The sequence below is a fragment of the Etheostoma cragini genome, chromosome 17, assembly GCF_013103735.1.
Source record: "Etheostoma cragini isolate CJK2018 chromosome 17, CSU_Ecrag_1.0, whole genome shotgun sequence".
NCBI lineage: Eukaryota > Metazoa > Chordata > Actinopteri > Perciformes > Percidae > Etheostoma > Etheostoma cragini.
In genome coordinates this window covers 19,874,053-19,900,381 of record NC_048423.1, presented here as the reverse complement: position 1 = coordinate 19,900,381, position 26,329 = coordinate 19,874,053, and the positions used below count along the sequence as shown (strand labels likewise).

Genomic DNA, 26,329 nt, shown 5'->3' with positions numbered 1-26,329 from the left:
ACACACACACACACACACACACACACACACACACACACACGCACACACACATACACACACACACACACACACACAAACACACACAAAGACATCAACCCAGAGAAATGCTTGGCTCAAATGTCTAAATCATTTCACTATTTATTTATGTAAAAACTGAGAAATAAAGAGGAAAGAGTTATATAAAAGTTTGGGGATGTTCCAAAAACAAAGAAATACGACTGCATGCATCGTGGCTCCGCCCACACCATCTTCCAGCTCTCCCTTACCCAACCCCCGTTGTTTTTCAGACTTCTCAATTATTTACTGGCCTTTTTGTCCTCCGGTAGTGATCGGGCCCCAAGCATATGTCAGTTTGAGTTTGTGTGTGTGTGTTAAATTTGTGGGCTCCAAAAACCGGGAGTTCAATATACTTGTGGGGTCCTGACAGCTTTGTGGGGCCAAAATGCTGGACCCCACCACTTTAAAGGGCTGTTTGAGGGTTAAGACTTGTTTTTAGGATTAGGGGAAGGGTTACGGTTAGGTATTTAGTTGTGATGGTTAAGGTTAGGGTAAGGGGCTAGGCAAGGCATTAGGTCAATGACAGGTCCCCACAAAGACATGTGCGTGTGTGTTTGTGTGTGTGTTTGTTTATGTGCAGAAATGAATACCACTCTGCACACAAACAGAAGTGGCTTTCACATGGATCACAAGTCTTTTTATTATTCACAAACATTGTCTATAACATATGCTCATACACACGTTGACCGGTCACAAGCTCACTGAAAACGTTTTTCACACCCGCAACAACGAGATGCTTAGGGAACGCTGTGTCAACACTTTCAAAGTTACACTTTTCAAATATTGGGTGATTCTTTTGTATAATATTCTGCATGACATTAATAGTTCTCTCCTCTTACCGTAATAAAGCATTTGGCTTTAGAGGGGCCATACATTTTCTTTTTGTCCATTATTGATTATATCAATTTTCCTTGTAATTTATTATTTTATCGCTTTACAAAGTTGGTACAATCCGCTGTACAAAAAATTGGGTCAACGTGGTGAAATCTGGCTTATGTTTGGGTTAAAACGTGGCTTCCACGATGGGTGCTACAAAGGCCACCGACACAAGGGGACCATCAGTATGGAAAGCCACTTAAAAGAAACTCATTAAAAACAGTTTGGGTTATTTACAGTAAAAGGTGCTTTAAAAGGAAGACAAGTGTTTCAAAAGAGATTCAAGGAGCCACTGGACAGGACAGTCAACAGGAGTTGACCCCCCCAACCATGCCAATGTCTAATCTTGACACAAATGAAACGAAATACCCCGGCATCACAGTGTGATTATTCTTTTTAAAACAAAATAAATAACTGCCCATCTTTAAATTAAATCCCTATTTAACAGTTTAAGATGAATAACTGTTAAACTGTTAAATTGGGATTTAATTTAAAGATGGGCATGGGCGTAAGAAGGAAAACTAGTTAAAACACTCCTTAAAGCGTAAATATTCTGCTCATTTTCAGATCAATTATATTTTGAGGTTGTACCCGAATAGGTTTACATGGTTTCATTTTCAGAGAACACCATATTTTTGTTGTACTACACATTGCTGCAGATCCTCTTTTCACCCCTTCACGTGTTTAGGTCTCCGTTTTAGCAACAGAGTGAGACATCTCACTTCTTTACTATCTTTGTTGGGAGTTGCACATGCTCAGTAGCTAGGTAAGATCACATCAGCTAGATAACTCTTTCCAGAAAAAGTAATTTTTACATAATACATGGACTTTGGTTGAGTAAAAAGCTATTATAAAAGGACCACAGGTGGTTAAAAACTGATTAAAGGAACCGCTGGACAGGACGGTCAGTGGGAATTGTATAAGGACCTTTACACCTGCCCTGCAGCCTCTTTCCTGCAAAAGACTTAAATTAATAAGATACTGTAACACGACAAAAATCTATTCCAACGTTTAAATTATAACTATTAACATTAAAGGGCCAGAACATAAATTGACCTTTTACATTTAGTGCTACTTAAATTGCTTGCTCACACATTTAAAAAAAGACATATCCTACCCATTAAAAGGTAAAATAAAATAAGTCAAGGTAAAATTCAGGGTCAGGGTCAGGGATAGGGTTAAGGTTATGTTTTGTGAAAGTTATCTTAATGATCCCCCCCATTCATCTGATGACTGGGAAGTTGATGTGGGCAAGAGCCCATAGCAACTTGATGTTCTCCATTCCGGCATTGCCTCCACTAACTTATTCCTCGTCTCGTTGACATTGCTAAATCACGCCTGTAGGTTTTAGGGTAAGGATGAGTCCAACCCTCCAAAATGCCACCCCTTGCTGTCTTTCTAATGGATTTCACTGGTGGTTTCACATAAAACCGAAAAATCCCTCCATCATCGGACTTTGGTTCCAGCTCATGCACGCCTTGTTTCTCTTGGAGGGCGAGTGGTTTCCTTTGGCGAATGAGGTTGGGGGGGGGGGGGGGCTTTTCTCTCCAGGAGCCGTCACAGTCGCCTTGCACAGTAGAATGAATTTAAAGAGGCAGGTAAACTGCTGCTCGCTTCGTATTAACAGAGCCATATATTCAGCCTGTCTCTCTGGTTTTTTTCCCTTCTTCTTCTTCTTTTTCTCTCTCTCTCCCCTTCCTCAATTTCTCAGTTTCCCCATCTCTCTCTTTTCTCTCTGCTCTTAGTTTTTTTTCTTCTCCCCAGCCTGTAGAAAACGTCCCGGGGATCGATAGGGCTCTCAGGGTGTAGTGACTGCAGCTCTAATGAATCAAGCCTGTGTGTTTGTTAAGCAGACAAGGTTGTGAAGGAGCGCTGGAAGGGGAGTTTGTCTTTGTGCTTTATCTCATCGCAACACTCCCTTCACTGTTTGTCTCTGTATGTAACACAACAGTGGCCAGATCTGGCAACTAAGACATTTTCAGACTTAGCTTCCTTTGCCTTTTAAGCGGGACAATTATTTCGTCTAAACACCTAAGAAACGCCATCGGAGAGTGTCCACGTTCAACCATTGCATTGTATTCCAAACCCTGATTATGTGTTCACGTTGACATCTTAATATCATTTTCACCCGTCGAGAAGCAGTTTATCTCTCAAATTGGAAAATAACCAGTCAAAATAATTATTTATTAGCCCTGCCAACAAAGTGCCGCTGCGCTGGAGTCCATCCTGAAATCCTCTTTTGAACTGTGTGTGCTGAAATCAAATGCCTAAAAAAAAATGAAAAAATAAACTCTGAATACACCCGAGACCCACTTGAAGTTGAAGCCTTGTCTAAAAAAAAAAGAAGAAAATCTTGAATTCTGGTGTTTTTTTCTCGCAGCTTAAACTGTATCTCTCCAAGGTCGGACAGTGAGACTGTGGGAGGCTGTTTGTGTTAAAAGCAGGATGGCTTGTACTTCCTCTCCTTCTTCCTCCTCCTCCTCTTCCTTCTCATCCTCCTCCTCTCACCACAAGCAAGAGCTATCTAGGAAGAAAAAAAAAGCTTTTTATCGCTGATGGCTAATAGTCATAAATTTGTATTAAATATGTCCTCTATCGATTGGCCTTGTCGGATGAATACAATTAAAGAGACGGCGCTGAGTGCTTCCCACCTGGGAGGGGAAGATGGAGGGATTAAAAGAGGTGAGGGATGGATGGAGGAAAACAAGGAGGGAAAGTGAGAGGGAGTGCAAGAATAGAGAGGCAAAGGGTTTTTGGCAGCAGCGTGGCTTCTTTGGTCGAGTCGCAGCTTGTCCACATGTTGCCGTGAATGTGCATGCATGTAGGCGGTTAGGGTGTGTGTGTGTGTGTGTGTGTGTGTGTGTGTGTGTGTTTCAGTGTTTCATCTTCTCTCATCATGGTCTTCTCCTTTTCTTATTCCCTTGCCCTCTCCTCTTCTTTTTTATAAAGCTTATTCTTTTCCTTTGGGTTTCACCGGAAAATCATGAGGCAAAAAAGAGCCGCTGAAAGAGAAAACGATGATTGCGCAATAGAAAGGAAAGAAAGGAGAGAGAAAGAGATGAGGAGGGAGAGAGAGAAAGAGAGGACAGCCACCTGTATGCAATGTTGATGGACAGATGGAAGGATGAAACCAACTGGGCGGAGGAGGGATTAAATGAAAAGAGGAAGCAAAGAGCTGTGTGTGTGTGTGTTTGTGTGTGTGTGCGTGTGTGTGTGTGTGGCCTCCGGCCAGCTGAGGTGTTTGCTCGGCTCAGAGTGATCTCCCACTGTGGTCACTGAGAGACACACACACACACACACACACACACACACACACACACACACACACACACACACACACACTGATGACTGAATTGTCCTGCTCGGCAGCTGTTGCAGGTCCCTACAGATGACTACCAGACCGGCATTGTGTATGAAGTGTGCGTGTGTGTGTGTGTGTGTGTGTGTGTGTGTGTGACTTCAGTGACCATCAACCTCTTGCTTCTGGCACTAAAGAAAATCTGCTTTCAGTGATCAGGGATTGGAGACCCGTGTGTGTGTTTGGTATGTGTGTGTGTGTGTGTGTGTGTGTGTGTGTGGTTGTTGAGCGCTTCCAGGAACAATAAAGCATGTATTAATAGTATGTAGTAGCAGTAGTAGTAATATGTGTGAAAAATTACCTTCCCTAATTTGTCAATTTGGGGATCTCATAGTTTCGACGGATTTCTTGACTTAGATTTTTAGTTGATAAACTTTTAATTTTTTAATTTTTTAAGTTTTGTGCTAAAAACATTTTCAAATAGTCTACAAAGGTGAATTTGGTTCAGAAGTTTTGAAGAACACTTGGACCATTCTGACAAATCCCTCAGACTATCTTATTGAAGTCATAATTGTTGATATTTAAATAAATAGGTAATGGCACCACATTTATTACATCAATGTTGTATGTGATTCTATTCATTCCTTAATTTCAGGACAAAGATTTGTAGTCAGTTTTACCCCCAAAAAGTCTTACTTACACACATTATGTTTTACTGTTGCTTTGAAGCACTTGGTCACGTTATGACCATTGAATTGACTTTGAGTGGAGATTTTGATGTCTAATTGGTCAAGAAAGAACTTTTAAACGGCTTTGGCTGTCTTCAACAGTCTGTTGTTGGTTTGAACTCTTTGAAAGTTTGAATGGCACCTCTCTGAAACAGGGTTATTTCATGGGGGTTTCTGTGGCATCATTCTTCCATTATTTTCATTAATTGAGTAAAATACCTCATGATCAAGGTTAATCTGGTACCATGACACTTCCAGTCACCCTTGTGGAGAGCAACAATGATAGCAATGATGAAGAGTGATAGCGATGACTTGGCACTCTCAGTTGCGCTTGAGGATACGATGTTAATGTGTGTGTTCATGTGACACATTGTCTCTCTCCAAGAGAAAAATCGACTTTTAGCCTTCCATACAGATGCTAAAGGTTGATTTTTTGAAAGCCACCAACAGTATTTGACGAATTGGGAAAGATCATATGTTGTTTCATGCACTGGACACCTCCATTGCTAACTGGACCAGGCCCTTAACCCCTGTGTTGTCCTCCCGTTACCATGAAAAAGCTTTTTCTGACATTTTTGTTAGTTTGTCAATGTTGTGGGTGCTGTTTTATGTTTTTTCCAAAGTTTTTTGATATTTCTAATGTTGAAATTTTCAGCTTATTTCGAAGGCCCATTTTTTTTTACGAGGAAAAAACTGAAAATGGGCTAAATTTGAGCTCGAGTGAAACATGAAGGTTAAATAACTGGGCGTTCATACTGAAGATAGCACTGCATTGCTGGGTGTTTGTTGCTTCAGCTACCGACAAGATGTTCCAGGAAGGTCAGTTTGAAGGATAGATCCCAGAATTTGAACATTGACTAGGACATTTAACATTTAGCTTGCATATCTGCTTACCAGTGCACACGTTACTATCTCCTCATCTTCACATCACCACATCGGATCTGATATAGGGTCACCAATCTGGAGTTGACAAAGTTGAGAAAGTTTCTGCATTCAAGTACAGCTCGAAAGCTGAGTCAGTCAGTGTTGTGTGAGTGTGTGTGTGTGTGTGTGTGTGTGTCAGGACCAAGTTTCCTCTTTTAAAACCAATTCTCTGTTTCTGTCTCTCTCTCTGCTCGCATAAGTGTTGTAATTTAGATGCTCTGTAATTTAACCATGGCGGTTTAGGGTTAAGTGGAGGCTGTCCCTGCCATCATGAGTACTGGTCTTCCAAACGGACACACACACACGCACACACACACACACACACACACACACACACACACACACACACACAAACAGACACACACACTCACTCGCTTGTACACACATACACACAAACCAGATCATAGCTGCAGTATGCCTGGATGCTTCTACAAAAGGCCGGTCCATTTAATTACGTTTCATAAACACAGTTTAAGGGCCCTGGCTGTGTCATTAGAACAGACTGTATGAGAAACATTGGTGTGTGTGTGTGTGTGTGTGTGTGTGTGAGTGTGTGAGTGAGTGAGTGAGCGAGTGAGTAAGTGCGTGAATGAGTGAGTGAGTGAGTGAGTGTAGAAGTGAGGGAGTGTGTGTTTGTGTGTGACAAAGAGAAAGCAAATTAAACACACAACTGGTGAGAGAGTTGCAGATAGCACAGTCTGTATCCCAGCAGGGGTTTCAAACACAGAGACAGAAGGTATTGATATATCCCCCCAAAACATGCATGCACACACGCACACACACATGCATGCACGCACACACACACACACACATAGACACACATAGACGGTATTGATATTTTTGCTCAGGGTGTTCAGCAGGACCACACAGATACACACATTCTCCCACGTATTTATGCACACACAGCATGTAATCAGACAGGCTCAATAATCCATTGTTGTTTTTGGTAATTCAAATGTGTAGTTCTTCCTTCGATAAAAATACCAGATCATTATTGTCAGGCCTGGAGGCTTCTTTTTTTGCAAAAGTTGCTTTTTTTAAGTTCAACTAATACATAGATTTTACCAGTGACAGTCATTTGTCTTTCCAACTTGAGTTTTCTTTAAATCTGACAACTTCAAAACGGATTAAACTGCCTTCTTTTAAAGATGAAAAGGTGTTTTTCAAATTTCTAGAGTTTCAGACTTTACTTTGCAGAACTTAGAAGAACAGTCAACACTCCAGTGGTTGTATTGAGCATGTCAGGACAATCTCAGAGTAGGGCTAGTATCCAGGTTACGAACACAGTTTATTTAATTCTGTGTTTATCTCTCTAAGCATTTCTTGGTTGTAGAAACTTAGTTTAGCCCTTAGCCCTCTTTTGATGAACCCAACAATGCTAGCTGGAATGCTCCGGCATAGATACTCTGGCGGTGACACAGCCTTTTCACCATATTTGCGCAGGAGTGTCTTTGATTTAGCTAGGTGATGATGGTGATGAGTAAACAAGTAACTCGTAATCTTTCATCAAGATGAGGATAAGATGAAGTCAAATCTGACAGAGTGGTTAATGGAGCCATGTTTAAGAGGCAAATTCAATGGGATGTTTAAAAAAAACAACAGATCATACCCAGTAACATGTAAGTAATGTGAGTGGCAACGAGTTGAGGATTATGTTGAGGAGTAGATCAAATGCTTAACAAATGTAGATATTCCAATCATTATAACCATGTGAATAAAGAACCAGGTTCCTGTGTTTCATGCGAACATCATATCTTAAATATGATAAAAACAAGACCAGAATCCCAGTGGAGGGTACTAGCCTGCATGTCAACGCTCTCAATGATTCTTTCTAGGAAAAATGCAGTATAACGCTAATTTCCAAGACAGTACAGGAAACATGAGTATCTTTGAGAATCTTTCAGCCTATTATGCAGCTTAAGGTTAAAGTATGCTTCAAACAAACTTGACTGGATAAAGAATTGTCCGAGAATGTCTAAAGTCAAGGGTGATTGTACATGTTCCACAATGGCAGTTATTTGTACCATACATTTTGCAGACTTTCGGACAGTGTTTAACTGAAAGCATTGTTCATGTTTACATGGTTTTACACAAAATAGTTTCTTGAACAGAAGTCAAAGGCCTGTCTGGCCAGCACATACATACAACACTGAACATTTATGGAACGCAGAAATGGATCCTCATTTGGCAAAATAGTAGAGCCGTTCCCTCTCGAGGTAAGGTCTACAAACAGAATGCCGTGTGACTGCAGGAAACCACGAATACGGATCCCTACTTCATATTCATTGCTAGGTAAATTCTGTGGTATGTCCACCCCTTTGAATTATTGCTTAACCATTCTTTGCATCAGCATTGGCATACTCGTCTTCGACCTGCAGTGTTTGAGGAAGTTGCTTTGATCTAGGTGGAAACTCATAGTCAGTAATAGAGGCTGATTCCTACCAAGCCTTTCTTGAGAAATTGCAGTCATGTTGTTGTTTGACTGCATCGCTCCTTTCAGTGAGTCGACAGGACACCAGCTGCCACTGTTTGCATTCCAATTGTTGGCTGTCCAATTAGTCGGAAATCTGGAGCATATAGAGGGGGAAATAATTTGGGCAGAGGAAGGTAGTGAAGGTCCCTTTTCTCTGGACTGCACTGGAAGTTTTGGTCAAATTCCCTCTAGTACATTGCTATGACAGTTGATGATGCCAATATGGCATTTACAGGAATTATGTGACAATTTCATAGGATGCGACAACGTACCTTATTTTGTTGTTATCCTGGGTTTCACAACAGCCTTGCTTTTGAACTTGACCACCATGTGTTTTTGAGTCAAACCAACAGGATTTTGAAATGGTTTGATATACATGCCCAGGGGTCAATGAATTCCCCCAGATCAAATACAAACATGCAGTTCTGGAATTAAAACACAAGCCATGCTTATGGTAACAAGATTTTCATAACAATGATATGGCAACGTGCTTTTGGGCAGTATAACTGACTGTTGGGATCAGAAAGCCACAACTGTTGATGGCGAGGATGGAGGGAGGAAGGACTGCTGGGATATGACAATGGAGTCGATAAAGTCCATGTCTTGCAGAAACCATTTGAAAGTAAATTTCCCTGGAATGGTTTGCTCCCAGAGTCATGAAAGTTTTTTTTATTTCGTTTTTTCATTTAACTAGGGCAGTGTATCAGTTACAGTCGTAATGTATTGTGTGAGTCAAGAGATATGAGTTGATCAACAAGTACTTACTGTTTATGCGTCACTGAAAATGAATAGGGATTATAAAAGAGGGAATTGAGAAGTGCCAGTGAAACAACTCATTATCACAAAAGGTTACAGTCACTGGTATTCATCATTTCCGCCATTTTCCCATCATAATTATTGTCAAGTGTGATCAGGAAGTTATTGTCTATATCACATTCTGTTAACTCCTGCTAATTCGCTTTATTTTAAAGCAATATTAAAACAATTTCACTGGGATGTCATTCTGTTTTTAACCAGGCATGTAAAGAAAAAGAACATTGCACTGCCCTTTAACTGTTCAGTAATTTGCAGTAAAAATGAAAACTGCTAGCTTGTATATGGTTATCATATTGAAGTCCATATGATATTCAAGTAGTGTAGTCCAATTCCTGTTAATTTGTCTAATTTTAAAGGACCATTACACAGTTTCAGTGGAATTTCATTCCGTTTTTGACCAAACACGTTTAACATGTTGTGTCAACATTGCATTAGCTCTTTTGCTGTAACTACTTTTAATTTCCATACTACCGCTGCTAACTGACTTATATTTTAACCGTACAAATGTTGTAAAATTGCACTCTTTTGCCTCCCAACAGAGAGGTCAGAGGTTTGGTTAATGCACAGTAAATGTGCACAGACATGAGACAGGAAGCAGGAAGCTAAAATGTTAGGGAAATGTCCAAGTACCCCTTTAAGATCAGGCGATCAGGGGTTGAGCGGCGATGCCCAGATGTAAATACAAGCAGCAGATCCTGAAAGCCTCAGGCTCAGACAGAAATCCCAAATTGCATTAAGGGACATTGTCCCTCACTCCCAGCATGCGTACCTAATCCTGTTTCAGCGATGTTCCATTACCTCAATTACAATCATCTCACCCAGAGGTGGACCCAGCCAAGGACACCACCAGAGAGATGGGGGAAGGATGGAGGAATTGGGGAGGGAGGTCTGTAAAGGAAAGGGTCCCATTACAAAGAAAGCATGAGATAGTAGATATACTAACTCTATTGCTGTTTTGGACAACACTGGTTTAAGTGACAAACATTACCACACAGTTAAAATAGGAAATTATAAAGTCAAGAATGAGTAAAGGAGAAAATCTTTCTCTACAGCAAAAGAAATGATACACAGTAACATTTTTGAAAAAGGTTTTAGGTTAAGTCTCTTTGAGAAAAAGAACTCTTAAGAACCCCCAAGTTTGCATTTGGCCATTGATTTGATTTGAGTCATTAAAATATGTATTTACATTTGGTCTGAACAACCCCCTTTGCTGGATGTACAGTGTGTCTCGTCAGTTTGCTCTGGCTTTATTTCAGATTCGTTCATTCATTGGATCAGAGTGCTACTTCCTTTTGAGAGGGAAAGATAGAGCCAGGTGAACACACACAAACACACACACACACCTGCACACACACACACACACACACACACACACACACACACACACACACACACACACACACACACACGCTCACACACACACAACACACTCATGAAACATGAGCCAAGCTGCCTTACTGCCTCCCTCTCCGAGCTTGCACCACATAAGTGTCGAAGTAATGCCCTTGGCTTAATAGGGCTTAATGCCTGTGCTTGTCACTGTAGCATGGCTGGTATTGAGTGGTAGGACATTTCTGGAACTGTGCGTGTGTGTGTGTGTGTGTGTCCTCTGGAGTCTCACTAGTGGCTGTGTGGCTTTGACATTTACCCCAGGTAAAGAACCGGATGCTATTATTTACCTCCATCCTCCCTCCCTCCTTTCTCCTCTCTTCCTCTTTCCCCCTCTTAACATTCCTGCCGTGTTCACACATAAAAGTTGCACCGTGTATTTGTCCACCTCTATCTAAACTTAAGCCGGAGGGATTACGTCTCCTATCTCATCTCTTTCTTTCCCTCTCTCTGACTCTATCTATCTTCATCTGCCGTTCTCCATTCCGCTTTCTCACTTCATTTTTCTACCTCCCAGTGGTGGTGAGTTTGCCTAATGAAGTGGCTGATGGGAGTATATTACAGAGAGACAGAGTGGAGCGGTCTCCTACTCTAAAATCCATTAACCTTACAGTTTCAATCAGTGTGCAGACAAGTCTGAGCTCCGAGTCAAAAAGGAGCGTATTAGCTCAAGAGTTACACTATTGTGGTTTGCACTTGTTTTTCCCAATATTTTGCCCCCATCTTTGTATGGAAACACAGGCTGTCTTTTACTCTGCATAATCATTGTGCTGGCGACATCTTACATGGCAATGCAAACCTTATTTTCACCAATTGACAAGATTTTCCTTGGTGAAGCAGATGTCGTTGGCATAGCCCAAACATCTTGTGATCTGTGATAATGCAGACTCATTGGGCCTCCTTACCCTTTCAATTTCTACATTTCCATGCATGTGTGAAGAACTGAATCTGTGCAATTTTAGCAATTGATTTGGAAATTTTCTTGGCATCCACCATCAGAATCCATAACAGTGGAAGGTAAAGGATATAGACTAGGTGTAGGACAAGATGGTGGCTGGGGTTAAAAAAAGGGTGTTGGGTGGGTGAAAGTCCGGTGTCGTTTGACCCATCCACCAACCCCAACCCATTTTCTTATGCGGACATTTGGTCTTTCATACTAGACGCTACCGTTGCCGCTCTTAATACTAACCAAGCGTCGATATTTTACGAATTGGGAATGACAGAACCAGAGTTGCAGAATCTGTACAATCAGACATTTGAGGACAACTGTTCTTTCCTGAGTAAAAAAAGCTGAGTAAACCAATTCAATTCAATTCAATTCAATTCAATTCAATTCAATTCATTTAACAGTTATCTCAATGCGCTTTACATAAAAGAGCGTGTCTAGACCGTACTCTGTGGTGTTATTTACAGAAACCCAACCATGGTTTGGCTTGTTACATCTTTAAACAAAGCTACGTTACCCCCTATGACTAGATGCACACCAGGTGTGACCAGTCCAATCAAGAGTTGACCCCTTGTGGGGGTCTAAACCCCAGCATGGGCACTATTTTATTAAACTATGTGCACCTTTCAGGGCTCTAGAGGACTCCAATTTTATTTTCAAAAGTCTGTCAAACTATTTATTCAGCAAACAATAATAATACACTTATTCTGGGCTTCTTCTGGGGTGAGTGAGGTACAGTAACACACTACAATGCCCCTGAGAGGAGTCTTTTAGGGTGCTTGAATAAGGACTTCCTTATTATATAAAGTTAAATTGCAAATCCTAGAGTGACTAGATTCTGATATGACATCCTGCACTACAATTTCAAAAGAAGTCTTATAAATACAGTACGGAAAGGACACTCTTCAGAGCAAAACTGTGCAATTATGTACTGTACATTAAACCATGCTACGTTTTCTCTCCCAAATGGTTTTGTGATATTCAGCCCACTATTCATTCACGTCAAATAAATGTAGTTTGTGTGTACAAGAATGCAAACATCCGACTTACTTAGACGTCACTTAGTGAGAGAGAGCTTGTTCATGTTCAACACTACTGTCTGGGATTGTGATTGTGAATTCCCCTCCACATATCTGATCAATAAAGGTAAAGCCTGACCCCAAGCTGGATAAATGAAGGTTTCCTATGTGAAATTATTGTCAATACTGACAGTGTCCAGGATTAGAGTGGTTTAACCGGAGGAAAAACGAGATGAATAAATAAATGGAGCCTCCCTGGTCCTGATAATGCAAATGATATTCACAGGTTAGATCCAATGGCAGGTGGCCACAATTAGTGGTAATTTGTGCCGATTTTAATGATCCATAATTTAGCTACCTTTCCAAACTGTTGGTCATGTGGGATATTTGTGTGTGTGTGTAAAGAAAGAATGTCGATGAAAATGGAAAAAGGGAAGAATTGTCCCCCTACACACTGAAATGCCTAGACAGACAGGACCTCTGTCTATACGTGCACACCCGAAGACATTCTAAGTTGAAGGCAACACAAAGTACTTTCAATATCATCTTTGTGACTATAATTGTATCTTTAAATACAAATGAGTGTTTGCTGTATGTTTGTGGGGAAGCAAGTCCACACACACTCTCTCACAAGCACATACACAAACGTTCCCTTTGCAGATGTGTTGAATCCGATTTTTTCACTGCAACCTCTGTGACCTCAATTTAAATTGCAGCTATCTATGTAAACCATGACATCCTTTTAGTATTACTGCTAATTTGTTGTATTCGTTCGGCTGGTAATTAGCAACCCACCTTATCTGTTTACACCTTGACGGGATGTTTTGTGATTTATTGTTCATGACACGTTCTAGCAAAAGCGTTTTACTAAAAAACATCTGAGATAATTATTGTCGATATGACGACCCCTAGAAGGACCCCTCTTTATTTATTCTGATTTTGCAATATCATTTTAAAGCACCTATTAGTGTGTTATGTATTGCAACTTTTTGGTGTTGATACGGTATAATTGTTATATATCTATGTTTCTATCCACACCTGAAAGGATACATTTACACACATCAGCTTAAAGCAGCATTTAAAGGTTGGCAGTAAAATATTTAAAGATGAGATTGTTAAGGGAGTAATACAACAATTTCTGGGGTATTAGGTGTGTCTATCAGTATTTCGGCTCTGATGATACATCTGCCATGAGTTATTATGGATCTCACGTAGCTTCTAGACAAATCCCACCCTACGAACAGCATGATTGGTTGGGTTTAGCCATTGTCCTGGAGTAGTTAAGGTTAGGATAGCCAACCTGTCAGGGGATAGGACCTGAACAAATCGGGTTACGTCACCTTGCATAAGCATGGATGCCTGGCCAATAGTAGCGTGTGAATGCTATTGAAAGGCGGGTCTTGCCTAAAAGTTGCTTGGTTTCCATAATGACACGTCTGCAGTGGGGTATTCCATGTATGTAAGCATGTGCTCACATAATATAACTGCTTTATATACGTATGTACAGAAAACTAAACAGCAAAGTGTATCTTCAAATTCCAGAGTGGCCGTTCCCAGCAACAATTACCTCTTAGATACTTTTTATAGGAAATTCTTTATTAGGAATGACCCCTTGAGATGTGACATCTCGTTTCCGAGGGGGTCCTTAAAGGCAATAAAAAAAATCCAGCTCTTATTTTAGTCCTTTCAGTAGCTCTTTGCCCATGAATGAACACAAGAATGCTTTCAGGCCTTAACTTTTTACCTCAGTCCATTGGTGTTGTTGATGCAGATTCCCAAACGTAAATGTCTAAACTTGTTAAATACTCAAGTATATTTCTGTTTGATTGTGTGTATCCATTTGTGTCTTAATGTATGAATGTGTATCTCTGCACACTGGAGCCACATTGCACTGTGCCTAATGGTGGAAAGCTTTGAATGCGAGGGGGGTTTTCTCTGTCATTTAATCTTGTAAACGAGCTGATGGCCGTCCGTTCGGTCCCCTTAATGAGATTACACATGCACTGCGGGTCCCACCACAGGTCATCATCGCCAAGGCCATTCAAAGGCAATTATTGTTTTAAATGTTCCTCGGGTTGCCATCGGAAAGTGACTCTGCATGCTTCACTGAGGGAAGAGGTTGTGAGGCAGACTTAAGGGGTTATTTTTCCTCCTTGTTTTGAGACAAAATATTTTTACAATCCTGCTGTTTTACTTTCCTCCGGCGGCTGGGGTGTTCTGCTGTGTGTGTGGATGGGGTGTGTGAGTGTACGTGCATTTGTTTGTGGGCTGATCGGTGTTGGTAGGAGCATGAACAGCACATATGGGAACACGACTAGAATTTTTAGAATTGACATGAGTAAACTTGCATACATTTGATTTTTATTCTTTTTTTGCCAAAATACAAAATCGTTTCTGAGCTGGTATTTACTAATTGGGTTATGGTACCTTGATATTATCAATCTAAAATAAGTCTTAACAATTTCTCAGCTATATTATAAAAACTGTTTGTAGTTTGTCAGAAGATATACTTAAAAAATGTATTAATGCTGTTATACAGAAAGGAAAGGAGTGTTATGGTCTAAAGGATTCTTCTCTGTTTGCTCTCCTGCATGTCAGCGGGCCTCTGTTTTGGTAGATCAGTGGAAAGTGGTAGTCCGCCGGGATAGCCGTGTCTCTTTGTTCTCCTGCTGACAATGGAGGACTCACAGTCAGTCTAAAGGGAGAAATTATGTCCCAGAGCAGTCTGGGAGAAGAACAAATGCTCACATTCTCACACACACACACACACACACACACACACACACACACACACACACACACACACACACACACACACACACACACACACACACAGACTACTTCTCACATGCTACTCATGTGGGGCATGACCTCAATAACAGCTACTGTTGTGTTTGGAAAGCCCTCAACACCATGTGCAGACCACTTTTAAAAGCTGTAACAGTTAGGCCTAAGGTTCAAAAAATGGTTCAGCCAAGTTGAAAAGAGTTGTCCTTCATGGATTTCATTCTGTACACAGTACTCTTTATGTACAACTGAGTGAATGTTTCCTAAATGAACAGCGTTTGATAAAATCTCAGTTTATTTGAAAACTGAAATATTTAAAGTAATTGCCTTTACAGCATAAACAAACTCTAACATTGGCTGATTCACATGGTAATGCCTGTTGAAGGTGTATAAGAGATTAAATCCTTCTAACCCGATTCTTTTGCTCTGTCACAACAGGTAAGGAGGAGCCGACCACCTATACCTGCACTACATGTAAGCAGTCGTACGGCAGTGCCTGGTTTTTACTACAGCATGCCCAGAACACCCACGGCTTCCGTATCTACCTGGAAAGTGAACATGGTAGCCCTCTCACCCCACGAATGCGTAGGCCATCCTCCCTGGGTGGGGGTGCAGACTGCCCTTCTCAGCCTCCTCTTCACGGCCTCCATCTGCCTCCTGATGCAAGCCCCTTCAACCTCCTCCGCATCCCTGGCTCGGGCTCAGGTGGAAGGGACAGCGTGGGAGTAGGGGGTGGAATTGGTGCCATTGGAGCCATTGGCGCTGCTGGTGGGGGCCATCATCAGCGTTTCCCTCCTACACCACCCCTCTTCAGCCCCCCTCCAAGAAACCACCTGGATCCCCACCACCTGAGTCCAGAGGAGCTGGCGCTGGCAGCCCACCACCCGAGTGCCTTTGACAGGGTGCTGCGCCTCAATCCCCCTTTGCCCCTGGACCCCCCTCCGACAATGGACTTCTCGCGGCGGCTGAGAGAGCTTGCAGGCAACACTGGATCCACTCCCCCGCTTTCTCCTAGCCGGCCCAGCCCCATGCAGCGCTTGCTCCAACCATTCCAGACAGGAGGAGGAATTGGAAGTGGAGGTGGTGCAGGGGGCAGCAAACCTCCATATCTTGCCACTCCACCCCCTCTCCCAGGTTCCATGCAGTCACCTGTGGGTTCTCAGACCACTCCTACTACCCCTCTTCCCTCAACGGGGGCAACACCATCCTCCACCACCCCCTTGAAATCAAAGTGTTGTGAGTTTTGTGGCAAGGCCTTCAAGTTTCAGAGTAATCTAATAGTGCACCGGCGCAGTCACACAGGGGAGAAGCCGTACAAATGTCACCTGTGTGATCATGCTTGTACACAGGCTAGCAAACTGAAACGCCACATGAAGACACATATGCACAAATCCTCCTCGCCAAACACAGGCAAGTCAGAAGATGGCCTCTCGGCAGCCTCCTCTCCGGAGCCTGGCACCAGCGAGCACTTGGGCAGTGCAAGCAATGCCCTTAAGTCAGTGGTGGCCAAGCTGAAGAGTGAGAATAACCGCATGCTACGTGAAAATGGGGAGGAGGAGGAGGAAGAGGAGGAAGAAGAAGAAGAAGAGGAAGAGGAAGAAGAGGAGGAGGAGGAGGAAGAGGAGGGAGAAGAGGAAGAAGAGCAGAATGGAGAAAGGGCAGCCAGAAGAAACAATAGCTATCACTTTGGTTTGAACCTTGAAGCAGCACGACAGCATGAAAACAACGGTGGTATAGGAAGCCGACTGGGCGGCGTTGCTGATGAGGTGTCCATCCCTCGCTCACTGCCTGAGGTGATGCAGGGGATGGGCCTAGCTGCTAGCATGCATCACTTCAGCGAAGCCCTCAGCGCACACAAACGAAACGCTATGGCTCAGGAGAACCACCTGCATCACCTCAACCAAGGCCATCACCACAATCGTGAGATGTGTGATGGGGACTCTGTGTTGGAAACAGATCGTGGGGCGGAGGGCTCTGTCTCGACAGTCAATGGGCGAGGAGCATCCCCCAACGAATCTGCCTCTGTTGGCCTCTCTAAAAAACTACTTCTGGGTAGCCCCAGTCCACTCAGCCCTTTCTCCAAACGTATCAAGCTGGAAAAGGAATTTGACCTGCCCACTCCCACAATCCCTAACACGGAGAACGTCTACTCCCAGTGGCTGGCTGGCTACGCCGCCTCCCGACAACTCAAGGACCCTTTTCTGAACTTTGGGGATTCCAGACAATCGCCCTTCGCCTCTTCCTCTGAGCATTCTTCAGAGAATGGTAGTCTGCGTTTCTCGACCCCTCCGGGGGAACTGGACGGTGGGATGTCAGGCCGCAGTGGTACAGGCAGTGGGGGCAGCACACCACACCTCGGGGGTCATGGGCGACCCAACTCCAAGGACGGCCGTAGGAGTGATACTTGTGAGTACTGTGGCAAGGTGTTTAAGAACTGCAGTAACCTGACAGTGCACCGGCGCAGCCACACAGGGGAGAGACCATACAAGTGTGATCTGTGCAATTATGCTTGTGCCCAGAGCTCCAAACTTACTCGCCACATGAAGACCCACGGTCAGGTGGGCAAAGACGTGTACAAGTGTGAAATTTGTAAGATGCCCTTCAGTGTCTACAGCACCTTGGAGAAACACATGAAAAAATGGCACAGTGACCGTTCTTCGAGTACCGAAATCAAATCAGAGTAGAAGGCCGAACTATGGGACCTTTTCCCCGCAGCTACAGTATGTCCACCATTAATCCCCTGTTTATTCCCAGCCCCTTGTAGATTTGCCCCAACCCTAACACTCCACTTTCACCAGTCTGGTGGAAGCTTAAGACCATGTGCTCTGCACCAGCACACCCCGTTTCCATTACCCATTGAATGCATGATCTGTATCGGGGCAATACTCTTGCATTGACGCAAAACTTCGAGCCTTTCTCTTGTGCAATAATTTACATGTTGTGTACTATTTTCCTTTTTGAGTTTTCCTTTTCCATTTTTAAGAATTAGTCAGCATGCATAGTATGTTTTTGCTAATCAAAAAAAGAAAAGAACTTGTCCCTGGTTGGTTAGTTGTTGAGTAAATGTGTTGCTGTTTTTCTCTTGTTCAGTTTTTTTCTTTTTATTCTTCAAAAAGAGAAAAGACAAGAAAGATACATCCATGCTGCATACATTCTGTAACACATATCATGTACAGTTTTGTTTTGTAACATGGAAAGTGAACAGTCTGTGACTTGACCCCTCCTCTCACAACCCTGGAAATGCACTCATCCTGATCTTTCTAAAAGACGGCATGTTCACACAGGGTTACAAAAAAAATCACGCATTGGCTTGATGACTAAACTGAAAGTAACGACGAACAAATTTCTTTCAAAAAGACATGGGTGTGCTAAGAAGTCAATTTGTACTATCATTTGGTAGAAACAGAAAGAGTGCCTTTGAAATCTCAAGACTGCATTGGCCATAATCTTATCTGGTATAAGTTTGGGGTCACGTTAAATAAAGCTAAAAGGTTTAAGCCACCCAGGAAAGGTCCTTGCATCAAGCACCTGACTGCTCAAATGGATTGTGACAACTCATGATGAAGGATGAGAGAGTTCTCGTTAATCATCATTTAGCTACCTATTACATGTTCAATAGGCTATCTTTAATATGTGGATTTCATGGCAAGCATGGTACAAGCAGTATTGTGTATATCAGAATTATTTGTAGTTTTGTTTCTGGTAAGGAGGTACTTTTGAGATAAAGGTAATCTGTAATGTACAATCCGGAATTTGAGGGATACAGCGCATGGCTGAGAAGTGTCAATGTATCTGCGTTAGCACAAACCTAGAACGCTTATTCGATATGTCAGTGTGAGGAACAATGCATAAAGTAATATATCAGCCCCAAGCAAGGTTACTACAAGCTAGACAGACAGAAAGCTACTCAAAACTGGAAGCATTATATAAGGGGATCAGAGGCAATCTGTTTAACTTTACATTTCTAATATCAAAACAGGGTCATTACCAAGAATTGCAAAAAAAATAAAGAAAGAATTTCAAAAAAAACATCTGTACCCCAGGGCTCTTGAAAAGAGTGAATGCGATAATTTTAATCAGTATGCATAGGCTAATGCAGGGCACTTTTCAATCCAAAAGGAATTTTATTTTTCCTTATCTTGTTTCATTCAAGCTGTTCACAGTATAGCACTTGTCACTCTGCCTGAGAGTAAGTACCAACATCTCTCTTGCATTTTCCCCACACTGATGCAATGTTGGTACATTGGTTGAGTCCAAAAGCTACATTGTCATTTATAGGGAAAGAAGTGCACTCTTTCAATTTTTCCCAGTTTACAAGTTTATGCTGAAGGGGAAAACATTGTTGAAATGCTGTTAGATGACAAGGGTCCCGTTGTTAAAAGCAGTAAAAGATGAGACACATAATCTGTTGCCAGCAAAACCACCCTCATGAACCTTAACCTTTGTACCCCTGCCGATCCACCTTTGACCATTTGTCAATTTGTTACCCCTAGAAGCCCGGTGCTTGGCCTGGGCTGAACATTCACCCTGTCAGCAAGGTCTGTAAATGAAAAGCCTTGACGTTGAGTTACACTTTTAACCAGCGTCTCTACACAGTCACAGAATTGACTCCTTCTCATTGGCTACAGAAGCACCTTTTATTAAGGAGCTGTACAGTAACTTTACTGTCATCTACGCCTGAATAATCTACAGACCTTGCTGGCTACACAGCAGACACTCAAATCTCGTTGCTCACACTGCGATAATCTGTTTTTGTGTAAATCTTCCTTTAATTATAGATATGAAAATAAACGTTTTTGCAAATAACACTTCACTATCTTTTAGGGGGAAACTGTATTTAAGTTTTGTTGTCGTTTCTCTTTTCCTCAGCGTCTTGGTGGTGTTCAAGACTCCGATCACAGTATATATGAAATGATAAGAAAGAAAATAGACGAAAAAAAAAAAATTCTGTGATTGTTTTGTATTTTATTTTGCCTTGGCTCTTCACAGCTCTTCAGGTTGAAATACAATTTGCATTGGGGAAAGGATTAAGATTATATATGGATATATAATAAAGAACTTAAAATATAGGAAAATGCACACTCATGTCGATTCCTATGCTTAAACACATTTATGGTCTACTTTTTCTGTATTTCTAGAATTGTATTTGAATTCAATGTTCACTTAGAGTAGGCACTATAGTATTTATATTGAGGCTCGTATTTTTAACTGTTGCTTGTTCTCTCTAAAGGTATTTACCATACCTTTTTTTGGTAGTGGAAAAAAAAATCCCAAGCTGCCACGGTATATTTTTTTAATTTGGCAGGATAATATAGTGCGAATTATTTGTATGTTTAAAGAAATAAAAGGAAAAACCCCATAAAAAGCAGCTAAAGTATGTGGCATTGGGAGGCGTCACGGGCCATCAGATGGCCGCCGCTCTGTTTCCTGTCCACAGAGGTGGTTGTACATATCTTCTTTGGTTTTTGGTTCGGACCCCTCACCCCCCCGCCCCCCCCTCTGCTGCCATTCTTGTATGCAGTAATGCAAGCTGACGTCGGCCTGTTCTGTTGTGTGCTTCTGTCTCTCTCACCCCTCCCACCTGACTACATTCCAACATCAAGAAGAGAGAAAAAAAAAACAAACAAAAAAACTTCATATGCAGTAAATGGATTACGAGAAAAAAAATCGTCAAAATAAATACATTTAAAAAGAAATTAAATGTTTTGCAGTTTTTTTTCATTGCCAAATACTAAATGGTGCTTTATATTTTAGATTGGATATACTTTAATATGCAAAGCATATTTAAAAAATGACCTGGGGGACGTGGAGAAGCCTGCTTAAGTTGAGACTTTTTTGTAAATGGCAATGCGGAATATTTTGTTATCAGCCTTTTCTATTCCTATTCTGAGAGCTGTATGTTGTAACTTGAACTTGAACTTTATCTTTTACTACGGGAGTTACTATTTATTATTACCTTTATGCTCTGTTCAAAACGGAGACATGGAATGGATCCTTATTCTTGGTTTATTTTTATTCTTTTTCGTTTTTGGTTATGATATCATTTGGACTTATTTTTCTTTTTGTAACGGTGGCCCATGGTCATTGGACAAACCTAGCTCTTTCATTTCTGTTGTACTTTTTGGGGTCTCTGTTCAGTTGTATTGGGAAAACCACTGTCTGTGTTTTCTGGCAGATGTCTGCATAATCCTGTTCACACACCCATTTTGTCCCTTTATCGAAAAACAATTAATAAAAAAAATGAAAGGATAATGGCACTTGTCGCTTATCTCCACTGTGTTTCAAATCAAGTGTGTGTGCATGAGTATGTGTGTAACAATGACAATTGGTATCTTCTACCTACAAGTGCACTGCTTAGGATTATTATCACCTTTTCTTCTTACAAGTTTCTAATGCAAAGGTTTATTTCTTTTAAATCCCTTAAAGTAGAAGTTTTCACAAGTCAACGTACCAAGAACCGGCCTAGATTTTGGTATGAAATCTTTTTTCTTTTTATTAATATTTCCAGCACTGGAATGGGTTTTTATCCTTTCCCGTAGTGTCAATTCTCAGACAGCTTGAGAGGCGATTTAACTGTCAGACGTGTGGCGCTGCAAATTTGAACAGGAGACCCAATCTAAATCCGATCGGACTTGACTGAACAACTGTGGCTGAAAATGGCGCATGAAGAACATGTAATGCAACGACATTGATATTTTTCAAAATAAAGCCTAGCTTTTTACAGAAAATATTCAGAGCTAACCCCCAAAGTAGTCTAGCTTTGCCAGACCCTCCTCCACATGCTGTGGAGATAGGTCCGGTTAGTCCACACAGTATTCTGGGATGGGATGAAAACATGTTCGGGTTTATTGGCATTTCTTTAAACCAATCACAATCGACTCACAGTCTAGCTAGCTAGACTATCTGGCTGGATTTATCCTGCAGAGATCTGAGTACCAGGTAACCATAGTCCTCAGAAATCCACCGGAGTTCTAAATTCCAACGCAAAGAAAGCGAAAGGTAATGGACATCGGCAAAAAGACATTCATCTGGCGGAATGAATCCCAGATGTGGAACGTCATGGCTATAGACTACCCCCAATGTAATCATAATCATTTTCATAAATGTGTGTGTGTGTGTGTTTGTGACTTTTTAGGTGTAAGTGATGACCTAATGAGGCCTCAGTGTCTTATACTGTTGCATGAACCCAGTGAACTCAGCCTTCCACCCCAAACCTCACTGTAGGCTTTGGCCATGTACGCGTGTGTGTGTGTTCGTTATTGTGTGTGTGTGAGAATCTGTCTGTTTGTGAGCTGTCATTTTGCCCGGGAGGTGTGTGCGAGCTTAACATGTGGATGTGCAAATACATATAAACTTTAGTCCTGACACCTGCGTCTGCAGTGTCATCCCTGTTGGTCCAGACAGCTCAGTTGGTTTTCGAGTGTGTGTGTGTGTGTGTTTGCATGCGAGTGTACGTTCAACACACAATTTTCACTCAGTTTGCACACTATCTCAGGACACATATGTGCATTATGCATGTCACTCCTCAAAGTACAGTCCAGTGTCTGATGCTGATAATAGCTGTTCCCCATGTGTTTTTCGCTCTCTTACACACACACACACATATATACACACACACACACACACACACACACACACAGGGCGGCTGTGGCTCAGTGGTAGAGGGGTTGCCTGCCAATCGGAAGGTTGGTGGTTCGATCCCCGCCCCTGCAGTCATTGTCGAAGTGTCCTTGGGCAAGGCACTGAACCCCGAGTTGCCCCCGGTGCTGCGCATCGGAGTGTGGATGTGTGTGAATGTTTATCTGATGAGCAGGTGGCACCTTGTAAGGCAGCCCCGGCCACAGTGTATGAATGTGTATGAATGTGTGTGAATGGTGAATGTTCCCTGTAGATGTGAAAGCGCTTTGAGCAGTTGTTAAGACTGGAAAAGCGCTATATAAATACAGCACATTTACATTTACACACACACACACATTCATATGATGTAAACATACATGCTTCTCTTCTCACACAATGTTCTATAAGTAAATATAATTATGACCCTGCGTTTGCTCAGTGGCCACAAAGCCTCATAAAGCTGTCAGGATCAATATCCTCCAACAACCACACCCTTCTGTTCAGCTTTCTCACACACGTCTAAGAAAGCTTGATACACCCGCTAAAGGGCCATAATATTTCAATGATTTGGATATAATGGAGCATGAGTATTATCATTAAAATCATTTAAAATGATACAATATTCCATGATTTAGGATTGAGATAAAAAAGAAGAACAAAAAAATTAAAAAAATACGCAACACTTTCCAAACAACATGAAAATAAAGGGGCCCCCTGACTCCTGGCCTGGGACTGGCAGGTCTGCTTAACAATCCCTGCATGCAGGGACTCTTTTGTTTAAAACCAATCACATTCACCACAAAGGACAGAAGCTATTATTGCTTTAACAACAAGAACAGCTTCAAAAACATGTTAGATTGTGTGAAAGTAGTGACCAAAACATGCAGTAGCAAACATTCAATTCAATGTAATTTTAGTTATAGTATCAATTAATAACAAGAGTTATCTCAAGACACTTTACAGACAGAGTAGGTCTAGACCACACTCCAGAATTTACAAGGACCCGACAGTTCTAGTAGTTTCCTCCAGAGCAAGCAACAGTGCAACAACAGCCAGGAAAAACTCCTTTTTAGGAAGAAACCTGGGACAGACCCAGGCTCTTGGTAGGCAGTGTCTGACGACCGGTTGGGGTTAGAATGAAGAGTGGCAATAACAGTCACAAAAAATAGTAGTTTGTAGTAGTTCTTTGTATAGCAGGGCATTGTGCGGCATTACAAGGCACAGCAGGACATAGCAGGGCACGGCAGAGCGTAGCAGGATGTCACATGGCATCACAGAACATGGAGGACACCATATCACAGACAACATAGACACCATATCTGTTCCCAAGATTTCATACATGTGCAGGAAGCACTATAAACAACTTATGACCTCTACCAGCCCAACATTTTTTCTTCAAAGCCTTTGAATTGTTTAGGTTATTAAAAATAACTGTGTGTGATCTTGCCTCAGTCTCCCTGACTGGACCAGTAAGTCAATGGAGCAAATGCATTGACTGTTAATATTAATATTAATGGACAGAGAACATTTACTCTAGTTACACTCCACGTTACACACTTTCACTGCCAATCTGGATGCAAGTGGTGCTGAAAGCTAGCTTACATAATTCAAGGTAAGATTTATCTTTGCTACGTTTTAAATATGTCTTTGTCCCATAGCTATAGTACACATTAGACAGGCTGCGAACTGTCAATTACATCATAGCCACACCCTAACACCCCTCAAAATAAACCCCCGCTTTATCGTCAATTTCAAAATCAACGAGACCATTATTAAAAAATGTGTGTTACACTAAAGCTCTGACTGGAGAAATATAACCATTTATATTGTTAACGCTACTAAAAATAGGTTTTTAGATTAGTAATGGTGTAATTGTTTTCGGAATGATGGAGAGAGTTGGAGAACAGTTAGACACAAAACAGCGTGTCGACAACGATCATGCCTTCCCCAAATGATGTACAGAGTTTAAAGCATTCAATATCTCTAATGTCTTGAAAAATGAAAAAAACAGCTGCCAGGTGCGTTCTGCTGGTGCAAACTGCAGGTGGGCTAGAGTTAGGGCTGAGCCCTTATCGTTCACAATGTCTGGCTTGTGACTTGGCACGGAGAGACAAGATGGGAAGGGGAGCAGGTTTCTAGGCACAAAGGGTGGAGAAATACTTTTTTCTGCTTCTGCTGCAGTGCCCTTGACCCTGGCACTGAACCCTAACTGCTGCAAGAAGAGTGCATGGAAGGCTTTGGTTGTAAAGGCAGGTGGTGTTAGCAATCTATTGACTGCCATTCATTTTGGCGCCCCTTTGACAGCAAATAACTTTACATCGGAAGCGTTTAAAGACTACATTTGTCCGTTGACAGTTTCTAAAGAAACACAACAACGTATAAAAGGCTCCATTACCTTATACCTCACGTTATGGGTCCGTAGCAGACGGTTTTGTAAAAATAGGCTAACAATTGTGTCATAATAACACAACTTGCTGTCGCAAAGTAGAGGGTTTACCGTATAGTACCAGAGAAGCTCATAGACAGTTTGGACTTACATTAGCTGTTTAGGTTTAATTACTAATGTTAACTAGCATGTTAGTTAGCAGTAATTAGCCTGTGCATATGTTATCTCCTAACATATACCTACGGTCCCCATCTCTGCTAATTGGGAATGATTGAGATTTCTCTTGCAGCTGCCAGAAGACTTACAACTTTCAGACGGGTTGCTCACGTCACAACTATGTTGTCACGCTCAGTTGGAGGCTGCACGGTAACGCTGAGCCATCACTGGAAAAGAGCTTCTGATAGACTTCACTGGTCTGCGTCCAGGGCAACGGTCTATGGCAGGGGTCTTCAACAGGGGGTCCGTGACCCCTATGGGGTCCGCGGAGGTACTGCATGGGGGTCGCGAAGGTTTTGGTTGACTTTTTTTTGTTGGTTTTAGACTTTTTTTTATATCCCCCCCCCACCCGCACTTTTTTCCACTAATTGAAATGTCTTTAAATACACATTAACATGAATTCAACACACTGTAGTTAACAGATAAATGGAGGCAGAAGATGTCTTTCAGTCATCAATGCACACATTCAGCGACACACAGGAGCTCTTTCAAGCTGGGCACCGTTTCATTCACAACACCTGTCCCATCAACGAGGAATCAGAATCAGAATCAGAAATACTTTAATAATCCCAGGGCGAAATTACTTTCGTTACATTACTCCATATGTAATAGACAATACTTACATATATTAAGAATATATCCTACTCACTGTGCCTCGCACATGTTTAAAATAAAAACATGAATATATGAACCTGTGTATTATTTGAGTATCTTAGTATTGAATGCACAATAACAAGGTACATTTACACGTGGCACTATGGGACCAGTTTGATATAAGACAATTTTATACAATATAT

At 41.8% G+C, this 26,329-nt stretch overlaps 1 protein-coding gene across 1 annotated transcript in view; it reads left to right on the top strand.

Annotated features, from left to right (window-relative positions):
* The window catches only part of LOC117960401 (B-cell lymphoma/leukemia 11A-like), a 46,623-nt gene extending 25,956 nt beyond the window's left edge, over positions 1-20,667 (top strand). The window contains exon 2 of the mRNA XM_034898284.1: positions 15,752-20,667. Coding sequence (XP_034754175.1) covers positions 15,752-17,997 — 2,246 coding nt within the window. The 3' untranslated portion in view covers positions 17,998-20,667. The remainder of the gene's footprint in view (positions 1-15,751) is intronic.
* The last annotated feature ends 5,662 nt before the right edge of the window (positions 20,668-26,329 follow it).